At 43.2% G+C, this 19549-nt stretch overlaps 1 protein-coding gene across 3 annotated transcripts in view; it reads left to right on the top strand.

Moving 5' to 3' along the window:
* Window positions 1-19549, top strand: part of PID1 (phosphotyrosine interaction domain containing 1) — an 85060-nt gene that overhangs the window by 37247 nt on the left and 28264 nt on the right. Inside the window, exon 1 of one of the 3 annotated variants that reach the window (XM_038183591.2) lies at window positions 18745-18798. The exons of the other annotated variants lie outside the window; for them this stretch is intronic. Within the exon in view, the coding sequence (XP_038039519.1) occupies window positions 18760-18798 (39 nt within the window). The 5' untranslated portion in view covers window positions 18745-18759. Of the gene's footprint in view, window positions 1-18744; window positions 18799-19549 lie in introns of those variants that run through there. 3 annotated transcript variants of the gene reach the window in all.

Here is a 19549-nt window from a genome sequence, read left to right as displayed (position 1 = left end):
CATTTGGAAAACACCCCCAATTGTTGAAGCATCCTCCCAGGTGGCAACCCCAGCCTTGTGCCTTTTCCTCTTCATTGCTTCCCAAACCCCAAATTTTTGCTCTGACCAGTCAAAGAATAGGTGGATGGCTCCCCTCTGCTGTGCTGTTAGTGAGTGTAGGTTGTGGTTTGTACCTTGATAATGAATCAGTCAAAATTAACACAAACATTGTGTCTCATTTCCATACCCATAAACCAAGGTGTTCCTTATTGTTCATACCAACATATTGGCTCAAAAAGGTTGAAAATGTGCCTGAAGACTTCCTGAGATGGGGAAATCCAGAAGATACAAATTGATGGCTAATGATCTAGTGTTTTATTTAAATTTCCATTGAGGATTTAAATACCTTACTCCTCTTAAACGTTTATTGCTGTTTTGACTAGTCAAATCATAGCTGGCTGGAAGCTGCACATACTCTTAAAACCACCTCAGTTTATCCTAATAAAGATTAATAAAAATGGTTCTCTTTGCAGCTATCGCATGGTCAAGAATTATTGCCTTGAGTGCAGCTTTACCCAGCTGTAAATGTAAGTCCAGCTAGCTGGCTGGTCTTCGTTACCATTTTGTAAACCTGTAACATTAAGATGGCCATTAACCTTAATAAAGATACAGATTAAACAAGTGAAACAAGCTAAACCATACCATCACTCCCGAGCGTACTCTTTTCTATCATATTTAATGTGAACATGAAGCACATAGCTTATTTTGTCTTGGTTCATTAGAGGCCTTCTGTTATTATCCTTAAGCACTGCATATTTTGTACTATGAAGAGAGCATTTTTCTATTAGTCTATCTTGTTTTTGCACTTCTGCCCCTCATCAAATGACGCATGATGCATAACAGGATGCATGTGAACTCTTGCATGGGGCAGATGTTGATAGGTTCAGTATCTTTAGATACAGTACTCGTTGGTGAGAGATAAAGAGTCTTTAATGATGTGTTTTCCAAAAGTGGAGTTCATCAAATACATTAATGCCCCGACAAGTAAGTTTTCTATGAAGGTGAAGTATTTTATTTACTTTTTCTTAATGCTGTGTTGCAGAAATGGAAAAAAAAAACAAAAAACAAACAAACAAAAAATCAATACTGAAGTTAGGGAAGAGTAAAGTACTTGCAGAAGCCTTTCACATGGCTGCATCCTAGAGTGCTTCACAACAATTTGGCCAAGTCCTGCTCTAATATTAAAAACAGAGTTGAATGTGGTCCTTTCTTAATCAATGCATGACCAAATGGCTGGGTCCTCTCCTGCACCTACGAAGTTAACAGGGGCTTTTGCTCCATTGGGAGCATGATGGGGTGCCCTGCAGGATGGCAGCAATCTTCACACAGCACATGCTCCGTGATGGCTGGCACTGGCTGCTCTCAGATCCTCCCTGAAGCTCAACACTCTTGCATATTTTATTTATTTCATGCACGGAAAGCCCATTTATGTCAGTGAGGATTGATGCTTTAAATGAGTGCAGAAGAGCTAATAGAAATATGAAGGGTAGATGGAAGTGGAGAATGTTGTTAAAATGTCATAATGCTTCCTTTCCTGAAGTCCAGGAGTCCTAGGCGGAGAATATAAATTGGCCAAAATATTTATTAAATCTTAAACTGAGCCTGCTTTCAATAGGACCTTCTGCAATGTTCAGTTTTGCTGTGTTGGGTGTATTTTGGTGTAATTTTATTTGCTTACTGGCAAAGTGGCATTGTAAGACTAACATATTCTGTATTCTGAGAGCAGTATAAGTTATGTCCTGTCAGATATGCTGGTGGTATTTTTTTTTTCGATATCATTTGCACCACTGACATTTTTCCAGCCATGGTTCAAGTAAAGGGCATCTTGTTATTCGGGAAGTTCTTATATCCCATCTGAAAATGGTCTTGTATTTCACAGTCAGCTTTGTGTTTCTGATTTAATCACCTTTAGAGGAAAAAGTATATGGCTGTTTTCTACGTATGGTGGAGTAACTTTGCTCTGAATGTGTGCAGGTTAATTAAAGGAAAACAGTGTTCCCTATTTCTGTCTATTTTTGGATTTTACTGTTGAATGTGCCTGTTAAAACCATTTCAGGGAGTTCCACAAAATGAGTAAGAAAATGACCTTGAGAGAACAGGAGGATTTCTGGGGCCTGCCCTACATCAGTGCAGGACTTGAGGTGCCCTGGATGCAGGCCTTGCTCCCTCTGGTTCCCTTGTGGTTTCCTTCAAGAAGAAGGGAGCTCAGGGCTTTTGCTGGGCATATTGTGAGTGAAGTTAGGAAGTGAACTGGGTTTCGGAGAGAGTTTAATGAACATGGTCATGCGCACTCCAGGGAAGAGGAGAGGATTTTGTTGTCCCCAACGCCTTGGGCTGGGTAGAAAGGCTTCCAATTGCTATGGACCGTGCAGATGATGCTCAGGTCTGGGTTATCCAGCAATCCTGACAGTTAGGATGCTGGGGGTCTCCTCAGCCCCTCCTGGGAGCAAAGCCCAGGTTCCCTGGCTTTGCGTGGGGAGCAGCCTCCAGACAGCACTGCTCTGAAGAAATAGGAGCAGAAATGTCACACCACAGTGACAGCACTCTCATTCCGGTAAGCCAGACTTTGCTCGGATATGTGTGTCCAAGTCCACTTTCACGGGCAGCAGGCTGCAGAAAATGTCCTCTAAACAATAAAAAAAAATCCTTGAAAAACACAGGAAAATAGTCACAGCATCCATTAGTACATTATGCTTTACTCCTCCCATTGGTACGTGTAGTATACGGCTTGCACAACCACCTTGTACATCATATTTCATTTCACACCCCTAGTTCTATCCTGGAGGCAGGTGCAGCAAATGGAAAATGGAAATAATGCATTATATGCAGCCTGGGGAAAGTATTGGTAACATAAACAAAAGTCCCTTTGGCTGGAATCGAGTATGTCCTATGCCTTGAGTGCTTTGATGTTGAGTTTGATTTAACAAAAGCTTGAATTGGAAGTCATTAGCCCTTAGTTTTGTTAGCAAATGATATTTATCAGCAGAAGTAGTCTAAATTCAACCTCTTAATGCAAAACAAGGCACTAAACAGTTTATGTTTCAATTAGGTGTGGAGGGAGAGAACACTGTGTGAAATACAGACATATAGAAATTGATAGTACTTCCTGTGACTTGGCTGATAATGAGCATCAGCCATTCCTGAATTTCACCCTTGCTTGTAAATGCAGATGGAAAACCTGTGTGGTAGCAAGGAGACCAGGAACTGTGTGCTGGTGAATGCTCAGCAGCAGCTTTGCAGTGTGTAACTTGTATTTCTGTAGGATTTATCACCCAGAAAGATCCTAAAACACTTTCTAAAATAGCTCTGTTGTCCCATGCTGTTCAGCTGCAGTTCCCAGCCAGCAGCCCTGTTTGCAGAGGTCAGATCAGCTCACTGGTGCTGGGGGAAGGCTTGATGGGGACACAGTACTGCAGATAAAATGTGTCACAGGAACACTACAAAAGATGGTGAAAATTAAAATGCATAATTCTGTTAAGTAGTAATGGATTGAAACAAGGTAATAAAAAGTAATTTGTATTAATGCAATTTCTTCAGTGCACAATACTCCAGTGAATACTTCTCTATCCTGGAACCCAAATGTGTGTTTTGTCAGTTCTAGAAATCCCAGTCTTCAAGGTACTTACAGCTGTTGTGTAACCATGGCTGTCATCATAGGAGGTAGCATACCAGAGGAGTGTTCTCTCAAAGATTATTTAGATAATTTAAAACAATTTAATCTATCTGCTGATGGAAGTATTTAAACTTAATACATTTGAAATTTCCTATGTTAGGATGTAATCTTCAATTACCTGGCTGTATAATATCATACGGTGTGTGCCCTTAAAGGAGAAAATTCTGCCTTGTGCAGCCTGGCACAAAGCCAAGACACCCATGCGAGGCGTGGGGCAATGGAAAGGTCCTAGATAGCTGCAGTTTTGTTAGTATGTTTATTTCTTGTGCTGTAGGAAACACTGTGCTCATCACAATTGCTCAGGCAAGGCCTTCTGGTCATAGGAGCTAATTGCTTCCATAATAATTAAGGTTCAAATCTCTAAGACGTAATAGCTTTTGACATCTAAAAATTAAAATGAGATTGAAATTTATTATAGTGGTTACGCCGAACAGATGCTGCAGTCACTGACGATTGTTTTGTTCCAGGGCGTCCTTGAGCAATGTTTCTGTGGTGGTTCAGCAGTTTCAGTGGGATGTGGAGCTGTGACTTGAGCGGCACCGCTGCGGTGGCTGCTGCTTCTCGGCGGTGCTCAGAGCCTACAGGGCCCTGCTGTGAGCTGGCGTCTGGGAGAAGGCACCCTTCCTTCATAGCATGTGATGCTATGAACTTCTGGTTCAGTGGCTGGTGCTCCCTTGTATGGTTGCAGCGGGAGGGAACAGGGAACGGGCTGGGAGTGCTGTTGGCAGATCTTTTTAGGCAGTGCTTTTTTTTGCAACAAAGACATGTGTGCTTAGTGCTTATTCTGTGGAGGTATTCTGTGTAGCTCTTCCCCTGCAGCCATGGATATTGTTTCTTTGATTTCCATTAGAATACTGCAGAATTTGCATTTGGCACTGAGCACTCATGTTCACACTGGTTTGAGCCAACATGACCCTTCTAAGGAATATGTAATCTCTGTTTACAGCTGTACTATGCCCAAAGCCATTAATTCTTATTTCGGGGCTGATCCTGGGTGCCCAAAGCTTCCCACTGAAGCAAATGACATTGCCAAATAAAGAAGAAAAGAGGCTGAAATTGGATTGAATTACAGATCCATTCCTCCACTGGCCTCGTTTATGATGCACAGGCTGTGGGACTGTAGATTAATGTTGCAATCAAAAATATATATAATTGGAGAAGAGAACATCATATGTGTGCCACCTCTGTTTTTTTGTTGGTCCCAATAGTAATTGCTTGTAGTATTGCAATATAGCTTGCAATGCAGAACAAAGTATAAATATATTAGCTTGAAAGAGGAAGGAAATGTTTCCATTCTTGGGGATGTATGACAATGTATGAATAGTTCTGTTTGTTTGTTTCATGAAAGATTTGCATATTTAATTAAATGTTTATAACAGTAACTATTTTTACAGCTTACTTCTGGGCAATTTTAAGACTTTTGCTGTATTGCTGACCTACCTTTATTGCAGTCTGCTGTGAATATTAGACTTCAGGCTTGTGGTAATTCAGTAAGATTTCTTCTATAAAATTCTCGCTTGTATAGGAATAACAAGTGCAACAGAGTTATGATTTTTTTTTCCTTTAAAATCGATCTGTCTCCTTTCTTCATTAGACATCCTGGTTTGGAAAAATCTGTAAGTACTTGTTGGTATGAACTTCCCTTGTACTGTCAATCCAAGAATCTCTGGTGTTTGCCTTTAATCACAGCACGATCGTGTTGAATGATACATACTGTCATTGAAATAAGATGCTGAATTTCATGACAATGTCAATTTAGAATTAAGTTTATCAAGTCTTATCTGTGGAAGTCAGCAAAAAATTACAAGGTTGAATTGGTAGAACCTTGATAGAACTGAATACTGTCTTATAGCCAGTGAGAGTGCAATCTACTCCTTTTCAGGAGCTTATGTTCACATGCCTGTTAGATATCAGGATTGTTTCCTAGTTGCCAGAGCATAGCATGCTGGGAGGAAATTAATGAGTTAATCAGCTGGAAGACGGTCTTAATTCAGTACGCAATTTTTCATCTGTAAAGCCATGATGACGATATATTCTTCTGATTTACACGCTCTCAGGATTTAAATGGCATGGCAGTGACCTGCACTTGATAATTAATAACAAACTTGGGATGTGGATGACTTCTTATTTAATAAGGGCCCATATGCAAACATTTCAAATAGAAGGAAACCACTTTAATAAAAGTGAGCAAATTTTGGAAGAAGAATAAGTTGAAAATTTGGGAGATTGGACTAGCTGATCTTTCAAGGTCCCTTCCAATCCCTAACATTCTGTGCTTCTGTGAAAATGTTTGCTACTTTATAAAATTAATTGAACTGTTTGTCAATGAATAGTTATTTGGTTGGATTTTTTTCATCCTCAGGGTCTTCTACTTGTGTGTGTGTGGTTTTTTTCTGGTGCTCCCCCTCCCCGCCAACAATTTATTTTTTTGGTAGGAGAGGGAAAACAGGAGGGAAAAAAGCAAGCTTCAAGTCAAAGATTTAAATTAATCTAAGGTGAGGGAATGATCAACGTAAAGACTGGTGGAGTGGAGTATGAAACTGGGAGAGGAGATAAAGAAAAAAAAAAAAAGAAAGAAGGTAAGATAATATCTGTCTCATTATTATTTTGAGAATGTTCCTGAAGGTGACTCTGGGTATTCTCTGGGACAGGATGGACAGAAAAGCTGGCTCTAGATCTTTATGGAAGCTGCTTCATTGACTGAATTATCTATACGCTGGGAGTAATTCCTGTGTGCTGATTCATCTGACACATGCTTTCAATATAGCACAGTAACATAATTTACCTTTCTCAGCTATTTGTAATCACACTGCCCAGAATCACTGTGGGAATTGCCACAAGATGCAGTTTTGGGGTTGTTTTTGCCATGGTATTAATTGGTGTACTTCCTTTGACTTGGCTGCTATGCTAAATTATGTAATCTGAAAACTTGTGCTTCTGGTTTGACATGTGGCTTGGGATTCCTGATGATTGAAAGTAGTCTGTTAATGAAATCAGAGTAATTGAGTACAGGATATGTGAACCAGTGCTGTTTGTCATTTGTTATTAGGCTTAGGTATTAAAAATATTAAATGATTAAATGATTATTGAAATGCTTTTTATCACATGAAGCATCTTGTAGTGATTAAAAGGGAGGTGTGTTTTTACCCCACAGCTTTGCCCGGAGTTATGTTTGAAGGTCTTTATACAAGGCCAAACAGATTGTGACTCTGCATTCCCAAGTTGGAATATCTGTTATCTATCTAATAAATATCTGACACCTGGTATGTTGCACAACTGAATGAGCTTGTGCACATTTACATACGTAGCCAATGTGGTCTTTAAAGACATATATTTATCTTTACATATACACACTCTAAATAAAAGTTCACAAAGAAAATGTGTTGGCATTTCTGTGGCCTTGTCTTGCTCAGCAGCTGAAGTTGTGTCAGCTTTCCAGGTTGTGAGTGTGGTAGGCATTACTGGTTACTGAGCTTGGCTTTAAATAAATAAAATGAAGTAGGAAGTGAGCAAAGAGACCCGGATTTGGGAGTCCTGCATGCCTCCCTAGGCTGCCTGGCCAGGATGGAGCTGCCCCAGGCCATAGGCAGCTGTGGGCCTGCCTGAGCTCATCGGGCCTGCAGGTCAGAGATGGCCTCGGCCTGCCTCATGGCTATGGTGGGGCTGTGTTGCAGCCTCTCAGATATAAAGGCCATGGTGCTGCAGGGGAAGGAGCTGTGTGGGCCTGCAGCACCCAGGCCTTGCCACAGAATGGCTGTCTCTGTGCAGTGGCTGAAAAATAGCAATGCCTGAGCTAACAAGAGAAAGCTCCTTGGAGCCTGTCTTGATGTTTCTTGCCTCCCAATTAAGTCCTGAAACTTAATTCAGATGTTTTTCTCATCTTTCCAGTAGCTTTAGTGTTCACGAGAAGTTAAATAAGTCAACAGTAAAAAAGCCTTGCTGTCCCCCCAAGAAAGTACCAAAGGAGAGTGCTCAAGGTGTCCTGGTGTGGAGGGCAGGCCGCAGTAGCCCACCCTTCCCGTAGGGCCATCTTGCTGGCCTTTTTGGAGGGGGCTTGCGTATCACTGTAAGGCGAAATTGGCTGTCAGTGACTCGTGGTCATCTGAAGTACTCTTATCCAGAGATTATGCAATGGGAATTAAATTCCTATCATTTCAGGCAAAAGACTTTCAGCTTATGAGTCCTACATTGTGAAACCTGAGGACTCATATTGTGAAAGTCTATTGTGAAACCAGAGGAGAGAAGTAATTTAGCCTCTAGACTTTGTAGCAGGAGCCTTGTGAACAATTGTGAGGCACTCTTGCTGTCTCTTTACATTTGTCAGTGCGCCCTCATTTTGCAATGGAGTCATTATTTGATTGGCCACAGCAAGGCTGGTGGCACACTGGGGCTGGGTGAAGAGCAGCAAGGTAGGGGCAGGCTCATGATGGATGGTCAAGAGCCCCACTTGACAGTTGTACTACGAGGCAAACGGCCAAGGGACGCACATCTTCCAATTAAAAATTAAAATGTTACTTTGCAATACATTTCATAAGATTGTTTTTATTCCAGTATGCTCTTCAATAAATGGTGAATTTTACTTGGAGTGAGACATAGAGATTTTGATTGCAGACATCTGTAATTTTCTCCCCTCTTTGACTTAGATTCCATCATTGCTTTCCGTTATCAATTACTTTTATGTCAGCATGAGTGCAAGAGGTTACAGAAGTGCACGATGTTTCTCACATTGTAGCAGCTTTCTGCATACCAACCCTTTTGCCCTTTTGACTACATGGAAAACTATAAATGTGTCGCATGGGAAGATTTAAATGAATGCTGCTAAGGTCCCAGACGCTCATTTCAGAGTTGCCATTTCTTAAGAGCTGTCTGAGCTTTACCGTACGTGCAGCCATCACAATCAAGCCGACTGAAATCCTGCTAATTATTTTGGAGACATTTTTGTGTGACATGTCTTGAGAAAAGAGTCTGAGCATCTGTGAAACAGATGAAGTAAAAATTCCTCTGTCTTCTATCAGCAAACATAAGCAGGTGGAGCACATCCAAGCTTTTGCAGCAGGGGAGGGGCTCCAGAAAACAGTGTTTTTTACAGCATAGAGGGAAAATCAAAAGAAAAATAATTACTTATCAAAGTAAGATATGCCATGTCATGTAAGGCCAGTCCAGGAACAGCAGCTTTGTTTCAAGGGCTATTGTAACTTGGTTGTCTGGTTCATACAGGAAATTAAGAGGATACTCCAGACCCTTCAAGATGCAAAGTCCCAAATCGAAGACTGTACATTGCAAATAGGATTCATTTCTTGGTTTGAAGGGTGTTACTTCTTGCCTGTGCAGAATTAAAGATAATCTTTGAAATACATTGCTGCATTATTCTCCAAATAGCAGTATTCCTGAAAATCAAATGGTTGGTGTATTTTAAGGCAAAACCCAGGCACTAAAAATGAAAAGCATGCTGCTGGTGCCCACAAAACAAAATGTGTGTGGTAAAAAGCTGTTTTTACTGCCCAGGATGAAAGGCCAGCTGGCATCAATTAGCACTTTATGCATATGCACTTTTATAGAAATAATTTTTACTGAGCATGTCTCAAAGCCTTTTAGTGTCAGTTAATTACTTCTCATAACAATGATGTGCAGAGTTGCTCCATTATACACACAGGCAGAGTAGAGATCAGGGAGGTCAAGTGGCTAATCTGTACCTGCACAGAGAACCAAAGGTAGTTCAGTTCCATCCTGTCCTATCTGTCTTTGCAAGGCAGCACTGCTTTCACTCAGAAAATAAAATACGGCATAAATTCAACATAGAAATTACAGCTGCAATTATGTGGTGTGTTTTAGAACATCTTTCATGAAGCAATGCCTTTAGAGAGTGTATGGGATAGAAATAAGTTTTATTACATGAAGGACAGCTATAAAAAAGTAAGTAATATGTACATTAATTGACTTTTCAACTTCAAGTGCATTCTTGATGTACTTGGATAATTTCATATGCAGAGTGACATTTCCCAGTACATGAAAGAAAGCCTTGCCTTCTTCTCAAGGGGGAAAAAAAAAAAAAGAGCCTCTTTTTTTTTTTAATAAATGCTTTCGTCTTCTGAGTGCATGACAATGCAAAAATGCAGGCATGCCAAATTCAGTCCCGTGTGTGAAATGAGCAAATGTCCTACATTGCTTTCTCAGAAGTTTGCACCCACTTAAAAAGCTCTGCAGTCTAATTTCCATGTTGTCTTTTTGGGCCAAGAAAGTGCAGTCAAAACACCCAAATATGTGGCAAACTTGGTAGTTACTGAGTGCCAAGACGTGATCCTTGGATGAAAGCTCAGTACCTTGCTTTGTGACTTTATGGTGTTTGTGTTTTCTGTCCCTGTCACACGTGCAAGGGGGAGGAAGTGGGAGAGACTGCAGGGTTTAGTTGTGAGGGAGGTGTCTGAAATGTCACCCTTAAGTACAGGGTCTATTCTTATAAGGATTCCAGTATGAGAAATAAGTTCTACCTTTCTTTTTTTTTTTTTTTTTTGAGGGTTATTATAAGGGGGAAGGGCATTCACAGAAAAAGCTACCTAGTTCCCTATTGCCTAGTGCTCCCATTGAAATCAGACAGTATATATACAGATCATCCTGCAGTTGTGCTTGACTGTTGCCTCAAGATATGAATGGCATTTCTTTATTTCCAGCTGACAGGTGGTATGACTGATGGTAAAATGAGGTTCATCACTGTAAATGAGCTAGAAAAGCCTTGTGATTTTACACTGGGGTTTGGTTAAGCTGGTGTGTTAGTTCAGGTCTCAGGGCTATCTTTCCAATTAATTCTCCCAAAGCTGATGGCAGAATAACATGAAACATGTTAAGGTGTCAGGTGATGGTGAAAGAGGGCAAATGCTGCCTGATTATACAGTTATGAAGATATTTTTAATAATGTTGTATATTTGGAAGTATATTTCATTAATTTTGTAACAGTATAATTCCACATCAACTACACTAAACTTGTGGAAGTAACTGATATTCCAGCACTGTAACATAAAGCACTCTTTTAAGTTCCTCCAAGGTGAGAGGAGTATTTAAAAAACAAAACAAACAAACAAAAAAAACAAAACAACAAAACACACACACACAAAATAACCCTAAATATTTTGTTACATAGGAGATATACTATTCATATTCAATGAAGTGAAATCTGTTTTGTATTTCTTCTTCTGAGTGCCCAGATGATATAAATGATTATGGCCATCTCTGTATAGCACGAAGCAAGCCACAAGCTTTTCATATCTGGAACAGCTTGACATAATCAACACACGTCTAAGGTATTTAAGGTGCATATTCGGTGTCTCAAAAAGCCATGGCTCAGGCTGCTGTTCCCAAGAGTAAAATTTGGGGCTCTTTAGTAGAAAATGAACCAAAGAAACAGCATGCATTCCTCACAAATAGTATATATGTTGCTATTAACTTAATCCACAGTTTCATTCTCTCCCTCTTCTAAACATAACAGAAGGATAAGATAGTATTGACTCCTTTTGTCCTGGTTCCCTTACAAGGTGTGAATAATACCCTGTTCCCTGGCTTGTTCCTGGGCCCAGCTGCCTTGCACACCTAATGAAAAGATTCAGGCAGGCAATGGGTCTGAGAGTCAGAGTCACCTTCAATTTAGATTTCAGATTTTGCACTGAGGATACAGACGTTGGCCTTAAAATGCTGTATATTTCTGAATTATTTTGTGGAGGTCATACAGAAAAACTAGGACTGTGGTTATGCTGGGTATATAGCAATGCACTCTGGCTTTGCTACCATGACTAAATCCTCATGGTTTCTATAAATCAAAATTGATTTACCTGGTTTACTTCAACATGGGGGGTGGGGGTGGAATGACAGAAGCAGATACAATATGGTTTTGTCTCAGATAAGTAGCATTGGCTGGAGATGGTAGTTTCACATTTATGACTGTGAAAGTCCTTTAAAAAAATCTCCAAAAGATTAGTTTAAGCAAACAATTTTCCAATTTATTTTGTTTTTCAAAAACAAAGAAAATAAATTATGAACATTATAAGGATCATCTTCCTTTTCTCTTTTGAAGCCCACAGAAATAATAGTATCTTGGGGCCCTTTTGTTCCTCTTTGCAGAGAGCCATGAAGAAAATTGGTTATTGCCTTTTTTTCTCTGTCATTTTCTGTAGATTGAATAGAGATTGATTGCTCTTCTGGGATGAAAAAAAAACAACAGGCTGTGTCTTTCTGTGATATTCTGTGCTAGCATCAGTGGAGAGCATGAAGCAAGCAGTTTAATGTTGATCTCGAGTGTCAATGAATGTAGGTTCAATTAAGTCAATTTACTGATATAGTAGATCCTGTTTGTACAGGCAGCTCCCCTGCTCTCTCACTGTCTGGAAGCTGTTTTTTCATCATAGTTTTAGATACAATTCTTATTCCTGTTTTGAAGTTCATGATGAATCTTGCTTTGATACTGCTAGTAGATAGATTTGTCTGAAGGGTACTGTTGCATTTTATGTCTCCTGTTTTCTTGCCTTTTCTATCCATTAAATAGCATACCCTTGCTAAGCACGCGCTGAAGTTGGTACTTGGTAGATACGCAGATACTTCAAGAAATATGTTCTTATTAAAATTAAGAAGAAAAGTAGTGAAAGACAATTTGAAAATTCACAGTGGTCATATAATTCTCTTGGTGCCTCCTTATTTTCTGATTTTTGCATATGCAAAGAAGCCCAGTAGGCACAGTAGAAGTCATTTACTGGTAGAAATGCTCATTTGCTACTGCAGTTGGCGTAGCTGTGTATGCGTGCAAGGCCCTTTGCTGTCTATCCTGCATATTGTGTCTCCTGAGTAGTGTACGGAACAGAAGTTATAAAAATGACTTAGGATTTTGTTTCCAATGTATTGTTTTTTCCATTATAGGGAATTGTTGTTCTTTTGTTATGTATTTTTATACTCATTTGGTTCTTGGCATTGAGTTCCCTGTAAAATCAACATCTATGTTTAAAAATACATATTTTTTTTTTTTTTTAAAGGCAGGCTGTCATAACATGCATATGGATGTGATGGTATTCATTTAAAATTGTCTGCTCCAAAACCCCACAGAGGTGAACTCATTTGAGAAACAGTCTATCTCCATACATCACATGTTTACCTGAAGAATGTTGCTGTCACCCCCTGGGATATTACCAATGAGAGAAGCAACAAAAGCGAAGGATCATTCACGTGGCTGGAGGAATGTTTTTACTTTGCAGTAATCCTACGGCATGTGTTTGAGTCCCATGCAGAAGTACAAGTATTTTGGCTAGTCCAGGCTTGCCTCCCCTCTGTATGTGCTGAGGTAGCTGTGTGTTTTCCTGACTCTGTCTGTGTGGGGTGAAACAAATGCGTCATCATCTTGTTCTGTATTTGCCCTCCAGCAGTGGATGCCTTGAAGAAATAGAAACTGAAAAGTAAACAAACAAACATTGCTTGCACCTGGCCAATTGCTCAGTGTTTAAAAGGGTGTGGGATGTAGTAGTTTGTGCTTGATCTCAGCTGGTGATCATCATATGGATCCTCTTACCCTTCAAGCATGAGATTTGATTACCTTGGGTCTTTTTGTTCATGCTCACGTAGCTGTGAATACAACACCTGCTAAGTTACCTAACTCTGTAAAATTAATTTTATAACCCTTTAACTAGGGAAGTACACTTGGCTAAAAGAGAGCCTCTTTGTCTCAGCCAGTAGCATAAGGCCAAACAACGTAAAAGTGATTTTCCCCTTGTCACCTCTGCAAAAGCTCGTAGCTTACAGCTGCAGCAATCCGTTTCTCAGGTGGAGGTGTCCTGCTCTGCCCACGCTGTGCCTTGTGTAATGCTTGATACAGGCATGGCGATACAGGTATACGCTGAGTGAAGCACACCAAAATGACTGCACCTGCTGCTGGTCTTGCAAATGGTTCAGTCTTGCAGGCTGGGGCTGAGTCTGAGAGGTCTGTGCAGATCAGGCTGAGATACCTGAAATACCTGTGAATTCTCCTGGTTAAGCAGGACAGCTGACGGGTTAATGCTGACCCTAGTATTCCTGCCCAGTGTTTAAATCACGGGTTAAAAAATAATCCCGTGCGTGTAAAACCCATTTGTCTGTATTTTTCATTGGATGTAATAACTACTGGAAATAATTTTGAAGTGCAAGGGTAATTAAAAAAATTGTTCTCATAGAAGGGAATATTGCAAATTATTAATAAATGAGTGGACCATGGGCACAGCTATCCTCATTGCCAGTGCCAGTCCTGAAATGCAGCAGCATAGCTCAATTGCATTCTGCAGTAAATTTATGCAAATGAATTGTCTTCCCTACTGATGGGAGCTGTTTTCACTCTGGGCAGGATGAAATGACTCTGATGTCTCATCCTGTTTTTTCCTCCCCTTTTTTCCTCCACCCTGATCTTTGGACGTGTGCTCTCATTGTTTTTTCTTTTTCCCCCTGCGGTTCCTCTCTGTATTCCAGACAAAGAACCTGTTTTTAATTTTCATGTGTCATGTCTGTCTCATAAAACACACACGCTGGATCATATGACTGTTGTGCAATATCAGAGTGCTGTTGAAATGAATATCACATATAAAGACTTGTAAAGTCATCTTGAAATAAAAATGTACCAAGTTTCAAATTTGAAAGCAGCAATAATTCTGTGCAGATGACAGACATAGAGATAGGCTGACCACGAATGAACAAGTACATTTACAAATGGTCCTCGTGGTTTTGTCCCCAGCCCCTGTCACCAAAGCCAGCCGAGCAGGGGCAGGAGGGGACTGGCTCAGCACGTCGAGCAGGATGCTGTGGGGCCATGCTCAGCGCTGCGGTTACCCCTTTATTGTGCCTGGGAGAAAGCATCTGTCCGGGATTGACCCGAAGGATAACATCTTTGGCTCACATCAGCATCCAGTTACGAATCAGCTACAAACGCCTTAGTTACGTTGGTCTGCCCTGTCCTAAGGCTGTGTGTGACTGAGGGCCTAGCAAAGGTTGGCTTCATGTGTGCGGGCACAGGTTTGGTAGCACAGCTTCAGGAGGTCAGTGGGAGGTAGGCAAGGGAAGGAGGTCCTTCAGGAGTGTGGGCCACAGACTTCAGCAACTGCTTTCTCTGCAAGGCTTGTGAGCCAAGGATGTCGGTGTGTTTGTTCATTTGAGTATGTTGCAGCAGGAATAGTTACGGGAGTTTAAAGTGAGTCATCCAGCTGAAAACACCTTTTCTGCTCCTAACCATTCAGATAATAATCTGAACTGAAACTTCCTAACATGAGACCCCAGATGGTGTTTGTACAGGTGGGGATATCTGATGATGTGGGAAGATGCGGGGATTTTAATGATGCGTGTTACTGCTGTTTTTCCTGTTTTCCTGGGACTTCTGCAGCATCAACCCCACAGCACATGTTGCAGCAGGAAGACAGCACACAGTCTTTGGACTCCTTGCTCTGGGAAGGGGGCATTGGAGCCAAAACCAGGCCCTTTTCCTCCTCCTCCTCCTCCACCCTCTTCCCTTCCCTTAGCTGAATGCAGTGCAGCAGAGAGCAGGGTGGTGATGGTGATCTGAAGGGGGAAAGAACAAGGGAAACTCTAGAACATGTAGGATGTCATAGGAGCAAGTCAGGAGACTGTGCCAAAGAAAACAATTCTTTCCACATAACTGTGAGCCCATCGTGCGTGTGCATTAGACATGGTGCAAAATAGGATGAGAGAAATTCTTGAATGCTCACACGGAGGGGAAGGGCTGTGCAGCTACGTGACGACCGACAGGATGTCATCATTTGGGGATAATTTTGTTCCTCCAGGATAATTTTGTGTTCCCATCTTACAGAAATATGAATAGCAACAGGAAGGAGTTCACAGATAACTCTGTTAACCTGGAGTGCTTGTACACAGGCTGCTCTTGTTATTGCTGTTATTACACACATCTGTCTTATTGCAGAAAATGTCCTTTGCTTTTCTTTTGTGCAGTGTTTCTTGATTTGCTGTCATCTGGGTGTGCTGAATTGTGACACCTTCCACCATCAGCGTAACAAGAGGTGGTCAGCAAGGTCACCCGTGCTGTCACGCGGCTTCAATTTTTCTGAGTCGGTTTTTGTGGGAATGGGCTGGGACGAGGCAGGAAGGGCTGGGCTGAGCTGAACAAGAGCAGAATGTGCCCTTTGTACCTGAGATGCCTGCTGGGTTTGGGTTGCTCGCCATAATCTTACACACTGCATAGGGGATTAAAGCAACTGCTAGTCCACCAAAGATGTTGCTTGGCCCTCTCCCTTGGGGCTTGTCTCCTCTGCATTGCTTTCAGGTTGAGACATGACTGGGAGCAGAGGTGTGAAAGTGCCCTGGGCAGGGCATTCCTGGGTGTGAGGGAAGTGAGGGAAACACCACGGCCTTCCACATTTGTAGGAGAGAGCATCCATGCACTGCAAAAATGCAGCCCTGCGATACCAGGGCTGAGAGCATCCTGCTGTGGCACAGCTTAGAGAGGTGAGGCCTGTAGTGGGTTTACGTGGCAAGGTTTTGGTAGCAGGGGGCCATAGGGGTGGTTTCTGTGAGAAAGATCTAGAAGCTGCCCCATGTTTGGGAAGGGCCCCGTTGTTTTCCAGATCTGAGCCAATAAGCGATGTTGTTTTGCGCCTCTGTGAGAGCATATTTAAGACAGGGAAAAAAACGCTGCGCCACACAGCAGCCGGGAGAGTGAGAGGAGTGAGGAACAGCCTTGCAGGTGCCAAGGTCAGTGTAGAAGGAGGGGGAGAGGTGCTCCAGGCGCCGGAGCAGAAGTCCCCTGCGGCCTGTGGTGAGGCCCATGGTGAAGCAGGATGTCCCCCTGCAGCCCATGGAGTACCACGGTGGAGCAGGGTTCCACGCTGCAGCCCGTGGAGGAGACCACGGTGGAGCAGGTGGCCCTGCACCGATGGAGGCTGCCGCCTGTGGAAGACCCCTGCCGGAGCAGATTCCGGGCCGGACCTGTAGGCCGTGGAGAGGAGACCACGCAGGAGCAGGTGACCTGGCAGGAGCTGCTGCCCGTAGGGGACCCAGGTTGGAGCAGTTTTCTCCTGAGGGATGGACCCTGTGGTACGGACCCATATCTGGAGCAGTTCTGGAAGAGCTGCTGCCTGTGGGAAGCCCACGCCGGATCAGTTCGTCAAGGACTGCATCCCGTGGGAGGGACCCCACAGCACAGGGGACGAGAGTGATCGAGAAGGAGCGGCAAAGAAGTGCTGTAGACTGACCATAACCCCCATTCCCCTGTTCCCCTGCGCCGCTCGGGGGGAGGAGGTGGAAGAGGGTGGATGGGGGGGTAGGTGCTTTTGGTTTCTTTCCTTTGTTTCTCACTTCTCTAGCTTGTTAGTAATGAGCAATAAATCTTACTATCTGTCTTCTTATGCTGAGTCTGGTTTGCCCGTTACACTAATTATTGCGTGATTTTCTCGTCCTTATCTCAATCCTTGAGCCCCTTTCACATATTTTCTCCCCATTCCTCTTTGAGGAGGGGGAGTGAGAGAGCAGCTGTGGTGGAGCTTGGCTGCCCACTCGAGCGGAACCACGACAAGGCCATGGCCCAGGCCTGCTGCTGCTCGGGCTTTGCTGAGATGGGAGCACAAGCAGTGCACTGACACGTTCCTTCCCAGCACGTGGTGGGGAGAAGGGCTGAGCTCTCTGTCTGTACGTCTGTCCCTGCATTCTGCCAAATCCCACAGTTACTAAGGCTGCCGCACAGACATCACAAAGCTGATGACACAAAGATGATGATTTTGCTGATGACACAAAGCTGGGAGGAGTGGCTGGTACCCCAGAGGGTTGTGCTGCTGTTCAGAGGGACCTCAAGAGGCTGGAGGGCTGGGCCGAGAGGAACCTCATGAAGTTCAACAAAGATAAGTGCAGGGTCCTGAAGCTAGGGAGGAATAACTCCAAGCACCAGTACGGGCTGGGGGCTGACCTGCTGGAGAGCAGATCTGCAGAGAGGGACCTGGGAGCCCCGGTGGGCAGCAGGCTGACCAGGAGCAGGCAATGTGCCCTTGGGGCCAAGCAGGCCAGCGGTGTCCTGGGCTGTGTTTGGAAGTGTTGCCAGCAGGTCGAGGGAGGTGATCCTGCCCCTCTGCTCAGCCCTGGTGAGGCCGCACCTGGAGCATTGTGTCCAGTGCTGGGCTCCCCAGGACGAGGGACATGGAGCTGCTGGAGCGAGTCCAGAGGAGGGCCACTAAGGTGATGAGAGGACTGGAGCACCAGCACACGAGGACAGGCTGGGAGAGCTGGGCCTGTTTAGACTGGCAAAAAGGAGACTGAGGGGAGACCTCATCAATGTGTGTAAATATCTGAGGGGAGGGTGTTGAGAGGATGGAGCCGGTCTCTTTTCAGTTGTGCCCAGCAACAGGACAAGAGGCAACGGGCACAAACTGAAGCACAGGAGGCTTTGGCTGAATACAAGGGGGCACTTCATTACTGTGAGGTGACAGAGCGCTGGGGCAGGCTGCCCAGAGAGGTTGTGGGGTCTCCTTCTTTGGAAATACTCAAAACCTGCCTGGATGCCCTCCTGCACAACATGATCCTGCTTGGCAGGGGTTGGACCAGATGATCTTCAGAGGTCCCGTCCCACCTTGGCCATTCTGTGATTCTGAGACTGCAGACCCAGAGGCAACAGGTTTTGAAGATCAAATCTCACGGTCTTTCCCCAAAGTTTTGAAAATCTCTAGTTTTTAAACAAGTTATTTGGTAACTTCTGTGGGATGGTCTCCTAGGGAAAAATGCTCAGTGAAAAGTATTGTCTGGGCAGCAAACGCTGATCAAGATATAGCAAGCTTCATGGAACTGCTCACTAAGTAGGAGGCAGTCTCCATGCCACAGACCGGAAGCAATTGTTTGCAGGAATAGGAGTTTTTTTGTTCCTGACATGCAGTTTTGTTTTTCAGAAAGTCTATGGTTTGGTATACTGGCCCTGTAAAAGCCAAAAGCAAATAGAAAGGTCGTGGCCATCAGAGCATGTCTCTGTCAGCTTCCTTCTCTCCAGGTTTGGGGGCAGCAGGAGGGAGCACAGCACACAGATTTCCAGCTGACCAGAGCAGGGTATGGCAGCAGCTGCAAAGACTTCTGTTTCAGGTGGAGAGGTAATTTCAGCACTTCTGGAGGCTGATGTTGTGCGAGCTGCAGTTACTTTGGAGGCACTTTTTTTTTTTTCCACATGTGAATACTTGGACAAAGCAAAATATTTTTGCTTGGGATTCTTGGACTCCCCTTCGTGATGCTGTTGTTGTACAGAGATTCTCTGAGTTCTTCAGGCTTTTTGTGGGGTTCCTTTGCGCTGACTCAGAGAAGGATTTCACATATAAGGTGGCAAATTCTAGTCTGACAGGCTGGTGTAAACCTGGAGTCATTCCAGGGCAGTAACTGAATCAAACTCTGGCAGAGAATTGCGCTGCTATTTCTAGATACTAAACTTTCCATGATTTCTTTCTAACTTGCTTTATCTTGTTTTCTATTGTTTTTAACAGTGCTAAAAATAGAACAGATTGTTGTTACAGTGAGTCTGTTTTTAGAAAAATTATACCTAACTATTTTTACATCTGGCTCTGTGTTGCATGTGTGCTCGCTCTCTCCATGCTATTCCCGTGTTTGTCCAAGGCCAGGCGCATGTCCACAGTGCTGTGGGCATGGGGAGGGCTGGTGGCAGAAGTGGCTGTCCTTTGTGACCTTTGTGACAGTACATCCATGCCCATCCTTGTGCTTGTCTGCCAGCTTTGCTTGCTGAGGATTTTTGCTTCACAGGATAAATGGCCATCAGATACCAAGAAGGAGCTGTATTTGTGAGCTGCATGAACGTACAGTGCTACAAACCTGCAGAATATCTTCTTTTAGGGT

The sequence above is a fragment of the Anas platyrhynchos genome, chromosome 9, assembly GCF_047663525.1.
Source record: "Anas platyrhynchos isolate ZD024472 breed Pekin duck chromosome 9, IASCAAS_PekinDuck_T2T, whole genome shotgun sequence".
NCBI lineage: Eukaryota > Metazoa > Chordata > Aves > Anseriformes > Anatidae > Anas > Anas platyrhynchos.
Note: the sequence above shows the minus strand (reverse complement) of the source record. Positions and strands in the feature narration are given on the sequence as shown.